General features: G+C 44.0%; 4 protein-coding genes across 8 annotated transcripts; 2 read left to right on the top strand and 2 right to left on the bottom strand.

The window, feature by feature from the left end:
- Window positions 1–422: 422 nt before the first annotated feature.
- LOC115764235 (mannosyl-oligosaccharide glucosidase GCS1) lies at window positions 423–3,520 on the bottom strand. The gene is made up of 2 exons (XM_030707150.1): window positions 1,767–3,520; window positions 423–1,680 (listed from the first exon to the last, which is right to left on the bottom strand). Exons 1-2 carry the CDS (start codon window positions 3,442–3,444, stop codon window positions 779–781), a joined length of 2,580 nt encoding a protein of 859 aa, XP_030563010.1. The 5' UTR covers window positions 3,445–3,520; the 3' UTR covers window positions 423–778.
- A 155-nt stretch (window positions 3,521–3,675) lies between these two features.
- On the top strand, window positions 3,676–4,444 carry LOC115764238 (INO80 complex subunit C). 2 transcript variants are annotated; one of them, XM_030707154.1, is made up of 2 exons: window positions 3,676–4,044; window positions 4,106–4,184. In XM_030707154.1, the coding sequence occupies exons 1-2, from the start codon at window positions 3,899–3,901 to the stop codon at window positions 4,161–4,163; spliced, it is 204 nt and encodes a 67-aa protein (XP_030563014.1). In that variant the 5' UTR covers window positions 3,676–3,898; the 3' UTR covers window positions 4,164–4,184. The 2 variants fall into 2 exon arrangements, with proteins under 2 accessions (XP_030563014.1, XP_030563013.1); XM_030707153.1 differs by having other exon boundaries at window positions 3,702–4,040; window positions 4,106–4,444.
- A 52-nt stretch (window positions 4,445–4,496) lies between these two features.
- LOC115764237 (kelch domain-containing protein 3) lies at window positions 4,497–8,361 on the bottom strand. 2 transcript variants are annotated; one of them, XM_030707151.1, is made up of 3 exons: window positions 8,278–8,361; window positions 8,139–8,214; window positions 4,497–6,781 (listed from the first exon to the last, which is right to left on the bottom strand). In XM_030707151.1, exon 3 carries the CDS (start codon window positions 6,767–6,769, stop codon window positions 5,510–5,512), a length of 1,260 nt encoding a protein of 419 aa, XP_030563011.1. In that variant the 5' UTR covers window positions 6,770–6,781; window positions 8,139–8,214; window positions 8,278–8,361; the 3' UTR covers window positions 4,497–5,509. The 2 variants fall into 2 exon arrangements, with proteins under 2 accessions (XP_030563011.1, XP_030563012.1); XM_030707152.1 differs by lacking the exon at window positions 8,139–8,214 and having other exon boundaries at window positions 8,278–8,356.
- Window positions 8,362–8,759: 398 nt separating this feature from the next.
- On the top strand, window positions 8,760–15,798 carry LOC115764304 (protein yippee-like CG15309). Of its 3 annotated transcripts, none has more exons than XM_030707239.1 (3): window positions 8,760–8,791; window positions 13,533–13,942; window positions 14,297–15,798. In XM_030707239.1, exon 3 carries the CDS (start codon window positions 14,551–14,553, stop codon window positions 14,893–14,895), a length of 345 nt encoding a protein of 114 aa, XP_030563099.1. In that variant the 5' UTR covers window positions 8,760–8,791; window positions 13,533–13,942; window positions 14,297–14,550; the 3' UTR covers window positions 14,896–15,798. The 3 variants fall into 3 exon arrangements, with proteins under 3 accessions (XP_030563099.1, XP_030563101.1, XP_030563100.1); XM_030707241.1 differs by lacking the exon at window positions 8,760–8,791 and adding an exon at window positions 8,911–8,943; XM_030707240.1 differs by lacking the exon at window positions 8,760–8,791 and adding an exon at window positions 11,769–11,786.
- The last annotated feature ends 348 nt before the right edge of the window (window positions 15,799–16,146 follow it).

Raw genomic sequence — 16,146 nt, 5'->3', positions numbered from 1 at the left:
TATTGGAGGTTCGTGAAAATCGCATAGAAAGGCTTATGTAGTGAGAGCATACGTTCAATAAAGAGTAAGAGAGTCAAAGGAGAAAGATATATATATTAAAAGAAAGATATATATGTATATTAGTAAAACCAGGTGAAAGAGGAAGAGTCAGCAAGAAGCGATAGTCAAAGAGACAGCTCGCTTCCCGTACATATACGGCTTGCAATCTTTTCAGTAGAATGGAAAATTATAGATTTCAAATGAAATTGTTTGAAAATATATGAGAGGGCATGTTCAGGATTCAATCTTTTGACTTATATCTAATCAACTCGAAGTCTATATGAATTATATTATATTACATTATTAAGTATACAGGAATTATCATATACTTAACTCCCTTTTCTAACAATGTGGGAAATGTGAAAAAAAAACACTTTTTTAATTTATACGTTTTATTATAAGTAAATTCATCTATTAACGCTATTTTAAGTAATTCGTCAGAGTTGAAATTTGTACAGCTTATTACAAGAGCAGCCGGAGGGATTGACCCCTGGCAACAGAAGATTATACTTGTACATATCCATGATATCAGAGTACGTACTACACAGTGGTACATATACTACAAATACGCGTATAAGTATCTAGATCTTTGGATAGTAACACTTGGCTAGTAGCTGAAAGCTAAACAAACATCGCAGTGCACACGGAATCGGTTTTAAAGTTTTATTTTTGCATGTTTCTTTTTTGTTTTTCGTGAGTTTATCACAGGAGGAACTCGCTGCAGCCGAAGATGATGGCATTAGAATTGTTCGGCCATGAGTAGGACGACGAGACCGCTCCAGCCGGTAAACGGATTGCAGCCCTTACCCTCGCCGGTGGTATCATCGTACTGTTCCCAGATGTAGCCCGTACGCTGATATTGCCCAAAGATGTTCCTCACCAGATTCTCGCGCAATTCGCCATAGATTTTGCGGGCCAACTCGGCATTGGGGCCCTCAATTTTGCCATAATGACGCAATGCCTTTACGGCCAAATAATTGATGTTTATCCAGATGGGTCCGCGCCAATAGGGCGGATCGTGTTCCGTATTGCGTTTCATATACATGGGCGAGTTCTTGGACAGCGAACGCAAGCCATAGTTCGTCCACAGCAGTTCCGGATCGCGCATGTCGCGCAACATTTTGCCCAAATACGGCGAATCATGGTCCAGCTGCTCGAGCAGCATTGGAAATAGACTCACATAGCCAAACATGGTATCGACAAACTTGTAATCCGGCTGCTTCGTTACATAGCGTTGTTTCTCCTGTGGTGGCTGTGGAGCAGCACCGCCACGGGATCCAGCCGTACGCTGAGTTGTCAACGGTGGCGGCTGTTTCAGTGCCACAAAATCCGTGTGCAGGCCCCAATCGGCATAGTGTTCACTGTACGGATCCAAGTGCAGACGATTGAGCAGCTCATTGTCCATCAGATAGGAGAATGTCTCATAATATTTGACATCATCCTTGCCCAGCAATGTGGACAGCTCGGCCATGACGCTGGCCGCCAGTGCGATCCAGCAGCGTAGATCCACATGACGTTCCCGGAATGTGGGATGCGAGGCGCGCGGATAATCGTCCAGGCCTGAGGACAAGCTTTTCGGATTTAGCTCACGCAAGGTGCTGGCATTGCGTCCTTGCCACAAATACGTGCCGAGCACTTCACCTGCAGCAGGAAGACGTGGGCGTGCGTGAGACAGAGAACGCGCATGCATAATAAAGAGAGAGAGAGAGAGAGAGCGAGAGACTTACCGCGCTGCGTGGTGTTATACCAGTTGAACCATGCCTGGAGGCGGGGATAGAGACGCTCCAGTGTGGCGAAACGACCCTTTTGCGACAGCTGCTCCTTGTGCTGGGCTAGCAGCTTGCGCAACGTCAGGAAGAACGTGGGCGGATTCGCATTGCTGTTGCGCTGCGTCACAAACTCTTCGGGCACCTTGGCCAGCGCCTCGGCGCCGAGAATTTGCTCTCTGGGTATCCAGCCCTCCACGTTGAGCAGATCAAACCAATGGCATATAATGTCCAGCTCAATGTCCACGTCCCAGGCGCTAATCAACAGGCCATGAAAGCCCTCATCCCAGAGAAAGCCGCGCGGAAAGAAGCTGCGCGATGGCACCGCCGTATAGAGCGGCGCCTTCCAATATGGCACCGGATTCTGTGTGTGCACAGATTGCACACGACTGGCTCCATAGAAGTAACCAATGCCGCCAATCATGTTGCTAAATGCGTTCCGTGCGAAGCGTATTTCATCGGGCGAATAACCCTTGGCGGCCAGCTGAAAGGTGTCCTCGAAACGTTTATCAAACTCGCGAATCTTTGCCTGCAGCGAGTCTGTGTAGGCGCGTCCAGTTGGCGGCTTGGGTATGGACTCACCCAAGGCAAAGCCCGACGTCGACTGATAGGTAATGTCCAGCGTAAAGTCAACCTCCGCCGTGATCTGTATGGCAATTAGATTTGGCTCCGGATTCGTTGAGGGCACGCCGTTCTGGGAGACAATCTCACCGGGCAGACCAATGAAGCGGTTGCCCCGCTTGCTTGCAAACGCCCGAAAATGCGCGAATATAGTCTCCTTGAGCTTGCTCAGACCAGATGCCACCGTGCTCAAATAGGATTTGTGCAAAATGCGTCCCTTGACCGCATGGAAACGCACTTGAAACTCGCCGAGGCCTTGGCTCTCGCCATAGACGCCCGGCTCGGGGCTCTTCTCATCCGATACATACTTGATGTGACCATTTGTGCGCTCGTCCAGTGCCACATACCAGATGAGCGATATGCTGCGGTCCCATGCCCGCGTCGTATTCCGCACCGAGATGCGTGCTGTCCAGTCGCCGCCATACTGTTTCTCGCCAGGATACTTCACAAACGAGGTCTTCAGCTCAAAGGGCAGATCTTGTATCTCCTGCACGCCAAAGCTGCGCCCATCGTGATGGGTCCAACCATAACCATCCAGCTTATCGCCCAGCTCGCACCAGTGTCGTATGCCCTGACCGCCTGGTCCCAGATTGCTCGGTGTATACCACATGAGACCCATGACCAGTGAGTGTGGATCGCGGGTCTTCATGCCAAAGTATGTGTGTGGTCGGTATGTGCCCCAGTATCGCTCCGGATCGTCCAGCCCGGTGCGCAGTACCATCTTGTGATTATCAAACGGCGTATTCACGCGCGTCTCTAAATAGCCCAAATAGCCAAAGTAACTGGCTACGGCCAAAGAGACGCATCCAACCAATGTCTTCCACTTGTCCAGCATTAGTTTTGAGGACAAATTGAAGCTGAAGCTTCTGTTGCTGCTGCTGCTCCGCTTGTGTTTGGCGCTAGCTGCGGCTGCAGCGGCGGCAGCAGCCGCCGCCGCTGTACCGGCTGCCGGGTGATGGTTACCCGTTGCGCTCGATTTGGTTGCATTATTATTGTTGCCGCCTGCATTGCGCGCCATCGTAAACGTAAGCTTTAAAATTATATTCTTTCGTTTTTTTGGTTCACACACGTATACAATCCATTCAAGACTGGCTGGCAGTTAGAAATGTGTGACTCGGTTCAGTTGGCAAACTAGTTCTTTTACAGCTTTTCCAAGGCATTCTAGAGCACGACGAAAGCTGCTTAAAAATGCATATTTTACAAATATTTCAATTGATTTAAAATTAAAGCAATTACTCAGCATGCATTTGCAACAGGTTTACATCTAGTTTCATATATTTTCACTCAAATTGGCCAACTTTATGAACCAGAATGGTTCATTAAAAAAGTGTGCAGCACTAACAACCTGACCGTTACCGATATCTTATCGATATATCGCTTGTAGTTGCATCGATACCACGCACCAAAACAGCTGTTTACAATACGTACAAAACTTTTTTGTTTACACAATTTTGTGTGTGCTTAACGCAATTATGATGGATACGAATTCACTGCACAAGCCCAAACGTTCGTTTAAGCGCCTCTTTGCGTTTCCCAGGAACTGCGTCTATCGACCGCTGCGTCAAATTCACAACATGGAGCGCAATCAAAAACCTCCAGCCGATCAGCCGACATGTACGTGGGTAAAAGGCCAAACTCTGGCGGTCACGTTATTAACATTTTTCGCTTCACTTCACCAGACTTCACGCTCAATGCACCGCCCTCGCTGCTGCCAGCCAAGAAATACTCGGATATTAGCGGCCTGCCGGCGCCCTACGTCGATCCGCACTCAAAGCTGCGCTACGCCAATGCCGATGAGTACGCCTCCATGCAGCATTTGCCCTCAGACATCATCAATGGCTACTTGACCCTGCGCGGATACACGAGCGCCGTTGGCTAGCAACAGCGATGCCAAGCTTTGGCAGACGAGCAACGCAAAGTTATAGATCTAGGTTAGGACACTGTAAAATAAGTTTTATATTTGTATGCAAATATAGTTGAGTAAGTGCATGAGATGTTCTCCGTAAATATAAAGTATATATACTATGACAAGCAATATTTGTTCAATTTAATTTTATTTAAATTATAAAATGAGATAGAAACCGGGAGTAAACATGCGTACACTATTATTCAACTAGACACATTTGAAAATCACATAGGAATGACAAATTTTTGAAAGGAAGGTAAGATAATGAAAGTTTTATAAAAAAGAGAGAAGCACCAACAAATTCTTAAATAGCTTTATATAAGAGAAAGGGCGAGGAAGATTCGTAGGAACGGTGTATGAGTATTGAGGCATGAGAGCCGAAGTGTGTTATCGAGGAGAGAGATAGGCGAGAGAGTAGATTAGAGGATAGAGTAGAAAGAACAAGGGTTTGTTTCTTTCGAGCCTTACTTGAAGCCATGAGAATCGCATAGAAAGGCGTTATTATAACCTATAACAATTATGTATTTTTATTTGCCGCAAAGCGTTTGAAGTTAATAATAAAGTTAACTAAAGTGAATATATGCGAATTTTGTTGCTCGAGCTCGCAGTCTCTGAGATCGTTGCGTTTAAGGCAAAAATTGATTTAAGCCGACGCCCAACAGTATTTTCAATAATAATAATATGCGATTTTTATTTATGATAATTATATATAAACACTTTACAAACTAGAGCTAATTGTGTAATTGTAAGTCCAAGCAAGTTTCTGAAACTGCATTGTTTATTACTAGTTTTTTAGTGTCCGTGTGTGCGAGTCTGAGTGTGTGCGAGTGTCTCTCTCTTTCTCTCTCTCTCTCTCTCTCTCTGTTTCTCTGTATGTATATGTGTGGTGTCATTTGATATTTCGAGCACTTTTGGAAGAGATCGGATGCATTGCTCGACAACTGGGACTAGTGCAATCCGCTTCCATCAAGCGTTGTGGAAAAAGCGTGTAAATTAAGCTAAATAACTGTTGTCATCTCATGATGTTTTTTAACGCATGCTTTTTTGTTTTGTTTTTAGTTGCCTGTTCTTTTGTTTTGTGGCTTGTCGCTGAAATACGACAAGGGGGCAACGATCCGAGCACCAGGTGTCATCAACCGATTGTATTTTTATCTATTTCCAACATGAACAATAAATGCTAGCCGGCCTGATTGATGGGCCGGGTAATACTGTTCGGCTGTGTCAGCATGTTAAGATCCGCCCGAAAACTGCGCGGCAAGCCGGAAATGTCCAGCTGATGCTTCAGCACCACCATCGTGGCAAGCGTTTTCAGCGTGGGCTCAAAGTCCAGCACATGCAGATCGCTGTAGTCAATCAGTGTGGTGGTTGCAGCTGCCGCTGCAGCTGCTCCTGCTGCTGGTGGCGCTGCTGCCGGCTGCTGTTGCAGCGGCGGTGCCGCCGGCGGCTGCGTTAGCTCATTGCCGCGCAACACTGAGTTCTGCGATTGTGGCATGGAGCAGCGAGGACTGGTGCCGCCAAAGAGGAACATGCGCGTGCCCATGACAATGGCACACTGACGTCGTCTGGCCGTCGGCGCCTGGCCATTGGCGCGCACCAGATTCCAGAGTTTGGTGCGCGGATCGAATGTGTACAGATCGTTGAAATGCTGATCCAGCAGACCATTATAACCGCCAAAGACAAAGATCAATTTATTGTGGACAAACATGCTGTGACTGCGCCGACCCACTGGCACCTTGCCGGCGGTAAAGGGTCGATGCCAGACCTTTGTCTTCATGTCCAGATAAACAATCTCGTGACAGTAGGTCTCCTCCTGACTATGGTATGGACTGTGCTTATCGCCGCGCCCACCAAATATATACATGCGCTCCTCCTCGTATGCGACGGCCGCATGAAAATCCCGATAGGTCGGCGGGACACCGAACGTTTGAACATAACGCCATTCCATTGTCTCCAGATTCAGAGCATGCACATCGCTGCTAAACTCATTGATCTCATCCACAAATCCGCCAAATATGTACATGCAATTGCCAATCACACACGCCGAATGCCCATCCCGGGCGCCCGGCAGGCAACCGCTTACCGCCGGGCGTGCCCAGCGCGCCGTCTTTGGATCGAAGCAGTAGAGCACATTGCACAAATGTTCATCGTTCCGGCCGCCCCAAATGTAAATGCGCTCCTTGTAGGCAACCACAGTGTGGCCATAACGCTGGAACGGCACCAGCGGATACTTGAGCGGATCCCCGTCGCTGTCACACTGCTGCGGCACCAGAGTCCAGCGCATCGAGTGCACGTTTAGCACATGCACATCGATCGGTTCATTGAAGCGATAATCGTCGCCGGTGCAGTAGCCACCGAAGCTATAGATGAACTCGCCGACGCCCACAGCTGCATGATTCACGCGCTGCGGACCACCATCGAGATGCACCGTCCACAACATGCTTCCAGCTTTCTGCGAAAGAGTAGACAAGATTAATATTAAAACTGGATTAGATTTCCTCTTGCACACATATTTTCTAAATCTATATAATTTATATATGATATACTAGCGAGCATTACCCGGCGTTGTTCGGCGGTGAGCTACGACTGAGACAGCTACCTATAAATATACGAAAATTGAACTTTCGCTTGGATAATCTTTATTTAACCTTCCTATACCCTGCCTGGATTCGGACGCAAATTCCAATTTCGCCTATAATACACTGGACTCCGATTTGCCAACCAGGTGATGGGTTTTTTGTAAAGTGTGAAGCACATCTTCAATCAATTGTCTTGCCAATGGGTCGGTCATAGTTTTCACCTATTTTCCACACTTGAGGGTGGAACTCTAAAAGTATGTGACTATAGTGGGCCTTGAGCATTAATCAATCAATCAATCAGTCAGTCAAATCCACTTATTTTCCGACAAATCTAACGTTTTTGAAGGTGAAATTTGAAAAAATAAATAAATAAATAAAAGCTGGCAGCAAGAACTTTAACTATTTGAAAGATTTGTTGTTTCTATATTCTCTGCTTTAATTCAGACATTATTTATGTTAGCAACTAAATAAGCAATTTAATTGTTTAGCACTCAATTAAAGCAAATTGTTGCTCAATGATTTTGTTACACTCTTAAGTGTATAACATTGAGCTGAATTGAGCATCAAGAATGTCTTATTGACTAAGCCGAGCACTGGTCGAAGATACTATCAGACCATATCAGATATACGACCTTTGCGATCTGACTTCGAGGTCGAGATATTGAACAGGCAATAAAATGAAAAGTAATTGTATGGTAATTAAATTAAAAGTGTGACAATGAGAATCAAGCGTAAATCGATCAAAATGATAACATTTTGCGTAATTATACGAATCAAAAACAACAAATTCTCATGTCTAAGAAATAAGCAAAGCAAAAGAAATCTACGTTTTTTTCTTTTTCTCTCTTAAACTCCAGTGAACCCAGCTAGTTTCGGCTTGCCTGAAGTCATCCGCAGGTTCCTTGATGTACAGATACATATATACACTTGTGTTATTCATTTGTTCACATTTCGCTAGATAAAGTTGTAAACAAAAGTAAGCTGCTTGGTTTAATTCAATCAAAAACATTTGCAGAGCTGCACAATTTGCAAGGACGGGACAGGCGATATTGAATGCCAGTCATGTGTTGTTGTCCTTTTTTTGTGGCTTGGCACGAAATGTACCCACCGATATATGCATATATACACATATATATATATATATATATATATATATATATATATATATATACATAAATATTTATTATCTGGTTAGGGGGCCTTGGGTTTTGCCCACTTATTAACGCTTACCTCACACAAGCAGCGACTATTGCACTGGGCCAGCGCCGCCTGTCAACTGTTTTTTAATTGTTGTTTGTTTTGCACACTAACAGAATGGTAGCAATTTGTAATTATTTCACAGCAGTTGTGCAGCCTATTTGTTACTTACGCCTGGGTTTTTTCGTAAGGCGCGTGCTGTGTTATGAGAATTATGTGCTTTTCTTTTTCTTTTTTTTTTTTTTTGTGCAGCAGCAGCAGCAACTTCTTTTGGGTAATTTTGTTGCTGAATATCGATAGTATCGATATTTCAATAACGATATATTGTGCTGAGTGTGACCAGAGTGGCGCAAATAATTGAACTCTATTACAATTCCCCACACACAACGCAAACACACCAGCGCCCCCACAGCAAAAAAGCACGCAAAATGAGCGAACGCAAACAAATATTGTATTCGGTTCAATAAATTGATAGAAATATTAATGATGCAAAAGTGTTGCATTAGTATTATGCAAACGGTGTGAAGAACCACAATTAAGTGTCATTTACTGAGTGGGTCGTTGTTGCCTCGTCTCGTTTGTGTGGTGTGTGTGTGTGTTTGTTTGCGTGTGTGTGTGTGTGTCTGTGTCTGTGTATCGCACAAAACAACACACAAGAAAACTGCAACTGCAACTGCAACAGAACCGTAAGTTGTTATACGTTTTTGTGTGGCAAAATTTGCCATTTGTTGCTGTTTTTGTAAAAGCTTGAAATTGCGTGAATATACATACATGTGTTTGATGTACTTACATATTTAGTTGCTACATACATGCATATATATATAAAATTCATATGTATGTAAGTATATACCATCTTACGTATGTTTGAGGCACACTAGCTTTGTTTTTCCCTCTTCTCCAGCGCTTAGACACATATACATATACATACACAGGCAGTGTAGCAAAAACAACAATAAGAAAAAGTGTTGCCACTGCAACGCAGTTTGCTGCGTATGGAATAAGGTCCAAACAAGAATTTTTTGTCATAAGCATTTGTGTTTTTATGTCCCCGTACATACATACATACGCATGAACATACATATGTGTGTGTATGATAGTGACTGCATGTGTTGGGAAATGCGCGGGGGACTGCTGCTGCTAAACAAATTGCGTCTTTTAGCAACTCCGAAGTGCGATAAACATTAGCAAGTGCGAAAGAGAGAGAGAGCTGCGTCATTAAAGTTCATTCATCTGATCTCTCTTTCGCGGCCTTTTTTTGTTGCCCCCACTGTTGCTTCCAGTCTCAGCTGTTCTTAGGAAGCCAAGGACTTTACTTCTCTGTCGCCTGGTTTGTTTGTTGTGTTTAAGTATCGAGCCATGCGCATACATATACATATACAGAGAGCAGCTGTATTGCGCATGTGTGTGTGTGTTTCGATGCGTCGGCAACGCCACCACAGAGACACAGCTGTTTCTGCGCTGTATTTTTGTTTACGCTTTCTCCCTATCTTGGTCTCTCTCGCAGTCTCTCTCCGTAGTGGCTCTTGCTCGCCCTCACATACTACCCCGCTTGGCAGCATTTATGCCGACTGCGTCGCTGGCGTCGCAACGCAATAAATTTGGTGTTGTTATTTTCTTTGCCGTCTGATAAGAATATTATTTTTGTTTCATCAGCTGTTGGATGTTGTTTTTTTGCTTTCCATTCTGTTAACAGATAGTGCCAAACGCTGTCTGCTTTGCCCAAAAGTAGCGCGCATTTCTCTGTCACTTTATATACAGTGCTCGTTCTTCAACGGTAATTCATAATTCTATTTGTTACCACATACACATATACATACGCAACTTAAAGAGCATTGCCATTGACGTTATTGACCCCAGCTAAAAGAAAGACACCACGAAACCACAACAACAACACAAAGTGCCCCGAGCGCGTGTGTGTGTGGTGCGTGTGGCTTTTTGTTGTTGTTGTTGCCCTATCGGGCTTTCCTCTTTGTTTCAAAGAAACAGTCCGCTAATGCTGAGTGCCCGAATAGCAGATACCCTGTACCTAGTTGAGAGTTGCCGTAAAATACGTGCTTGAAAAACATTATTTGTTGATATGTAAACAATTATTAGAGCTTTCGAAAAAATATTGGAAGCTATTAACGGAGAGACAGACACGGCCAGATCGACTCAGTTCGTCTTCCTTGTCAAGAACACATATGCATATACTCTAGGTGGTCGGAGTTGCTTCATGCTACCTGTTACATGCGTCTTCACAAACCAATACACCCATCACTTAACCATTTGTAATGGGTATAGGGTAAAAAAAAAGACGACGCAAAAGTTCTATTGACGTTTAAGGCGCGCGCAAAATGAAAGCCCAGCGGGTGAATTACAATAACAACAAGAACGATAAGAAACAAATGCTGAGATTGGGGGCGAGTGGCCAAAATTAAGTTTTTATGCACACACATAGCTGTAAATGCGTATTGTCAATTGAATAAGAACATGCGGTTGTCCGACTCTGAATCAGCTGCACAAAGCTTGGTGAGCGCCAACAGTTGCAACAGCAACAGCCCGGGGGAGTGCAGAATGTGGATTGAACAAGGTAATGCCAGGCAGCAGTACCAGCCAGTCACCTCGTCGGCACAAAAACCAGCAACAGCAACAACTTATCACACAACGATACAGATACATTAGCAACACAGCGACGTTCTTACCGTTATTCGCCACATTGTATGAAAATACAGTGGGGCCTAAAATTATTGTGCAGGCTCTAAACATTATTTATTAAACTATGCAACCTTTTGGGCTCCAGTTTTTAGAAAAAAAAAAACTTTAAATTAGCAGGGTTTTATACTTGATTTTTTTTATTTTTTTAAATTAAATTTATATATGTATATTACTACGCAAATGTACAAGTTTTTATGGCGGTGAGTATGGCACGCATGCCCAATGCTGCCGCCACCTCGTTCGCGGCTGTTGCTGTGTCATGGCGCTCCGGTCTTCATATGCCCACACTTAGCACCAACAACAACAGCAGCAGCAGCAGCAGCAGCAGCAACGACAACATCAACCAGAAACACAGCTACAGCAAAATCAAGAATATTGGGTTAACATTTCTAACGGTAATTGGTGCGCAGTGCACATAGAGTATTGCATTCACCTTGCGCATTCGCACACAGACACCCACACACCTATGGGGGGATACGCGTTGTTATTGCTGTGAACTATGTAATTGCATGAAGCACTTGACTGCGTTCTCAGATTCTGCTTTCTTGATTGCATTTAATATGCGTATGCGCACACACACACAAATGTCCATGTACATGTATTTATTTGTCCATTTTGCAATTGACGCGCTGCTTGTTGCGTTGCTTTGCGCTGCAGTCGTCACTGCCACCTGTATGCCACTTTGTTGTTGTTGCAGTTTTCTTTACTTCTTTGTTTGTTGCTGTGCTGCTGCTGCTGCTGCCGTTGCTGCTGTCGTCGCTGCTGCCGTTGCCTCAGCTGCCGACAGTTGCCAACAGCGCACCGCAGCAGCGACGCTGCCCGTCAGTCGCTTGTTACATTTCGCATAGCGCGCTTTGGTTTTTGATTGCAAAATAAAAGTGAAGTGGCAAAGCAGAAGGCAGAAAGCGGGCCCACGCAAAAAAAAAAAACAAAAAAAACAAAAACCCAAATAACAAAAAATAAATACAAATTAATAGAAATCAAAACGTAAGCGAGTTGGTGCCAAAGAACTTTTAGCTTCCTTTTCTCATTCACACTGGTTCACTGGCTGGTTCACTGAACTCGCGAATTTTCGGCAGCTTCTTTTTTCTTGCTCTTCTTGATTACGGTTTATGTGTGATTGTGTCGTGTGTGTGTGTGTGTCTGTTGTGTGCTTGTGTTTGTTTTGGTGCAGTGCAAAAATAAGGTCTCATTTAATTAATTAACTGTTTAGGCGCCAAAGGTTGTTGTCGTTTCGTTAATATCGCACGCTAATTAATATTGAGAAACTGCCACCTCCTCTCCCATCCTTTTGCCCAATATTTATCTCTCTCCCACTCGCTCTCAACTTGTAAGCAGTCAACGCTTTGTTGTCTGGCCAATGCAATGCGCCAGCAGCCACCCCCCCCCGGCCAAGTGCATTTCCCTGTTGCCTCTGTTGCTTCTTTGTTCGCGCTGCTCTCACCCACTCGCCTTCCCTTTTCCCGGTCGCTCCTGTTTCTTTGTTTTAATCGTCGACTTTCGCGTCAGCAGCCAATTTGCATTGGATATTGAACAGAAACCCCAACCAAGACGGCGACGATGATGATATTGTTGAGGGCTTGGCAACACCACGCAAAAGGCAACAAGGGTGTTAATTATGGAAAATAGAGCGTTTGCATACATACATATTTATATAGGTATTTACTACAAATATTTACACATACATACATATGTACATAAATATTTAGAAGAGTTTACAGAATGTTTCGGCCAATACGTTTCCTTGTAATTCCCAAGCTGTTAAAGCTTCATTCCCAGAAGTCGCTTGTGCGGCGGATGCACAGTGTCCACTTTGTTCAAGACTTGACCTTGTATTGCCTTGTCAGAATAGTGCTAATAGATAGATGTATTTTGTCTGTGGACGACAACTTACAGTGAATACACTAGTATAAAGTTTTGCTGGCTGTGAATACACTTCAGATATCCAGATGATCTGTATGGGCTAATTATTAACTGAATGGACTAATATACTTATGTTGTTGAAATTGATGCGTAATGGTTTTCAACAAAGTATCGCATATATTGGTGTATGACTGTATTTATTGAGCCATCTATCTACACACAAAAGCCACAAAGCAGAAAGTGCGGACACTGTGCGGGAGATGGCGCTGATTGGGGGACTATGAATCATTTGGTGCCGCTTTTGGAAGGCAGCTGTTTACTGTAAATGCGGACGCATCGCATCGGTAGCTGCCTGCTTGGGTTGCTCTCGTTAGCTGACTCGCTGGCTAAGGCGACGAGGCGCACATAAATCATAGAGTAGCCCCAAAGGCGGACTAATCGGAATACCGCCTGCATATCATCATTATAATTGACTGCTATCTTCACCCCTACCCACCCCCACCCCCCTCGCTATCTTTCTCCGTCTCTGTCTGTTGCTTTCTATAGCTCTCTGCTTTTGAGAGGTCGAGTCGCCTCCCAAGCCCCTACGAAACGGTTTAGGACATGTGTTTTGGTCGGCTATTAGGCCACATTTGTAGGTTGGCCCAGAGACTTGCAAATGGAAATCAATAATGTAAATGCACCGGCCATATTGTGCTCTTTTTCTTGCGCTCACTTCCTCTCTTCCTCGCTGCTTTGTTTTGGTCTTTTTGTTGTTGTTGTTGTTGTTGTTGCTGTTGTTTCAACAATTTATATATGACTCGTATGTACAGAAAACTGAACTACATTAATAATCATTTGGCTTTGTCATTGTCTTTTTGTCTTTGGCAGGAAATCTGATATATCCCGTCTGTACACACATACATATGCATAAATATACACACTACAAAACAGAACGCACGTGGAACAATAGCAGCCGCAGTCGCAGTCGCAGTTGCAGTCGCTGTCGAAGCCCTCAGACACCAGACGGAGACACAGGCTCAGGCACAGTCCCAGGCACAGGCACAAACAAAAGCCAACGACATTGGATTGTGGCTTTTTCTGTGACCCACGACACTGGCAGACGCTGGACATAATCGTTCAATGACAGCAGCCACAGTTGCTGCCACAGTTGCTGCCACCGCCTCTGCCTCTGCCGCGGCGCCGTCGTCCTCATCGTCGCCGTCCGCTGTAAGCAACGCGCGCAGTTAACGCACAGCAGCAGCAGCAGCAGGAGACACTGTTTGATCCGGTCTCAGCAGGTGAGGCACATGACGTGACAAATGGCAGCCTTGAGAGCAGCACAGAAAGCTCAACTAGGGTTAACCTATGACCAGGTTAATAGTGTGCAGATATACCAAGATAAATCCAAATCCGACTAGCTTACGTCCATTAAAAGATTATCCAGAGAATATTTTTGAAGCGAGTAGAACAGACGGTCTCCTACTCCATTAGGTATACTTAACATGATCAGGATTAACAGATTAGTCAATATTCTATGTACGCAAGACGTGACAATCGAAAAGCTGAAAGGTGTTGCTCTCAACTCTGCATATATTTAACATATGAATTGACAATGCGAAGCAACTAGAGCTAATGTTATTTGTGTTTTACAGCGGACCAATTGACAGCCAAGAAGTGCACTTCCCTGTGACGGATACGGCTGTAGTTCAAGACTATTTACAGACAACCAGCTAAAAGCCAAGCCACACACGCCCAAGGCACCAAGCCAGCGATAGGAAAACTAACAGTAACAGAAACAGTAACAGCAACAGCAACAGGAACAGTAACAGCAACAGTAAAAGTAACACTAACAGTGACAGAAACTGTAACTGGAACTGTAACTGCAACTGTAGACAAACCAGCAACAATGGTGAAAACCTTTCAAGCCTACTTACCGTCCACAAATCGGACCTACTCATGTGTTCATTGCCGTGCGCATCTCGCTTCACACGACGAGCTCATCTCGAAGTCGTTTCAGGGCAGCCAGGGGCCGGCATATCTTTTCAATTCGGTGGTAAATGTCGCTTGCGGCCAAACGGAGGAGCGTGTCCTGCTCACTGGACTCCATGCGGTCGCCGATATCTACTGCGAGTGCTGCAAAACGCCGCTCGGCTGGAAATATGAGCATGCGTATGAGTCCAGTCAGAAATACAAGGAGGGCAAGTTCATTATTGAGCTGGCGCACATGATCAAGGAGAATGGCTGGGATTGAAACAAAACGTCGGCGATGTGGCGCGCGTGATGTGGCATGTGGTGGGCTGGCAGTCCGGGCGGCTTGGGTAACGTTAATAATGCGGCAACAACGAACAGTTGATGATGGCACATGTGAAAAGGCTTGAAGCTAAATGAAGCAAGCAAGCGAGTACAAGTGCCAGTAAGAGTGAGACAGATAGAAAGAGAGAGAGAGAGACGGAGATAGACGACAGCGAGTGCCGGAGGTTTGATCGGTCGAGTTGAGGCGCGAGTTCGAGTTTTAGGGTACCACAATATATATATGCTATTATATAGTACATAACTCGTCGTATCTTAGAGAACAAACAAAAACACACACAGACAGACATACACACACATACACACGCACATACAACACAGACCACACACACTCTCTCATACACACACACACAGCCAAACACACACCTCCAAAATGGCAGCTGCTTTACTGGGCTTGGAGAGATCTCTGCGCTGGGCGCAACAGCAACTTGAGCTGGCGCCATCTACCGGCCTAAGCGCCAACTACTACTGTATTATTTGTTTTGTTGCCGTTTCGTCGCGTCTTTTATTTGTTTATATATTCCTTTTGTGTTTTTTTTTTCTTTCAAATATTTTCAACTATTATTTATATGACATTAAGCTCAAAGTGTCTAGTAAACAGTTTTAAATGCCCATTTCTATTTTTGAAAACTTGAAAAGCTTTTTAATTTTCATTTAACAGTTTGAGTTTTTTGACAAATTTTTGGTTGCCACCAACACAAAAAGGAACACAAAAAACTTGCACTGCCAATAAACGAAAAATTATTAAAAATGTTTTTGTACAAATGCAACAAAACGACTAAAAATAGGAAACAGACGCAAATTAAATGCAAACGGCATGCAAAATTAAAATGCACCCACAAAAAACACAAACACAAACATAAACAAACACAAACACACATACACAAACACACACATGTACACCTTTTCAATGTAGTAGTTATTTAAAAAAATATATTTAAAAACGTAATTATTTAATGCAATTTAGCTTGAAAATCTGCATAAAATATTTAAAACAAAAACAAGCGCAAAGAAATGCAAAAAAAAAAAAACACAAGAAATTAAAACAAACAAAAAACTTAATAAGAAAGAAAAATACAAAAAAAAAATTTAAAAGAAACAGCAAATTGTGAATGCCAATAAAATAAATTAAAAAAAAAAATAAATTATGCAAGTGTACGAATAATAAAAGAACAATGTGTGTAAATCCAGA

This window comes from Drosophila novamexicana, unplaced genomic scaffold (genome assembly GCF_003285875.2).
Source record: "Drosophila novamexicana strain 15010-1031.04,08,12 unplaced genomic scaffold, DnovRS2.1 tig00000820-arrow-pilon, whole genome shotgun sequence".
Taxonomy (NCBI): Eukaryota; Metazoa; Arthropoda; class Insecta; order Diptera; family Drosophilidae; genus Drosophila; species Drosophila novamexicana.
Note: the sequence above shows the minus strand (reverse complement) of the source record. Positions and strands in the feature narration are given on the sequence as shown.

What these genes read in the sequence shown, in the direction of transcription:
- LOC115764238 (XM_030707153.1), top strand. Translation starts at nt 3,899, where the DNA reads ATGATGGATACGAATTCACTGCACAAGCCCAAACGTTCGTTTAAGCGC. An exon ending in TCCAGCCGATCAGCCGACAT is followed by an intron (nt 4,041 to 4,105) that starts GTACGTGGGTAA and finishes TCACTTCACCAG; the next exon opens with ACTTCACGCTCAATGCACCG.
- LOC115764304 (XM_030707239.1), top strand. Translation starts at nt 14,551, where the DNA reads ATGGTGAAAACCTTTCAAGCCTACTTACCGTCCACAAATCGGACCTAC.
- LOC115764235 (XM_030707150.1), bottom strand. Translation starts at nt 3,444, where the DNA reads ATGGCGCGCAATGCAGGCGGCAACAATAATAATGCAACCAAATCGAGC. An exon ending in GTATAACACCACGCAGCGCG is followed by an intron (nt 1,681 to 1,766) that starts GTAAGTCTCTCG and finishes TTCCTGCTGCAG; the next exon opens with GTGAAGTGCTCGGCACGTAT.
- LOC115764237 (XM_030707151.1), bottom strand. Translation starts at nt 6,769, where the DNA reads ATGTTGTGGACGGTGCATCTCGATGGTGGTCCGCAGCGCGTGAATCAT.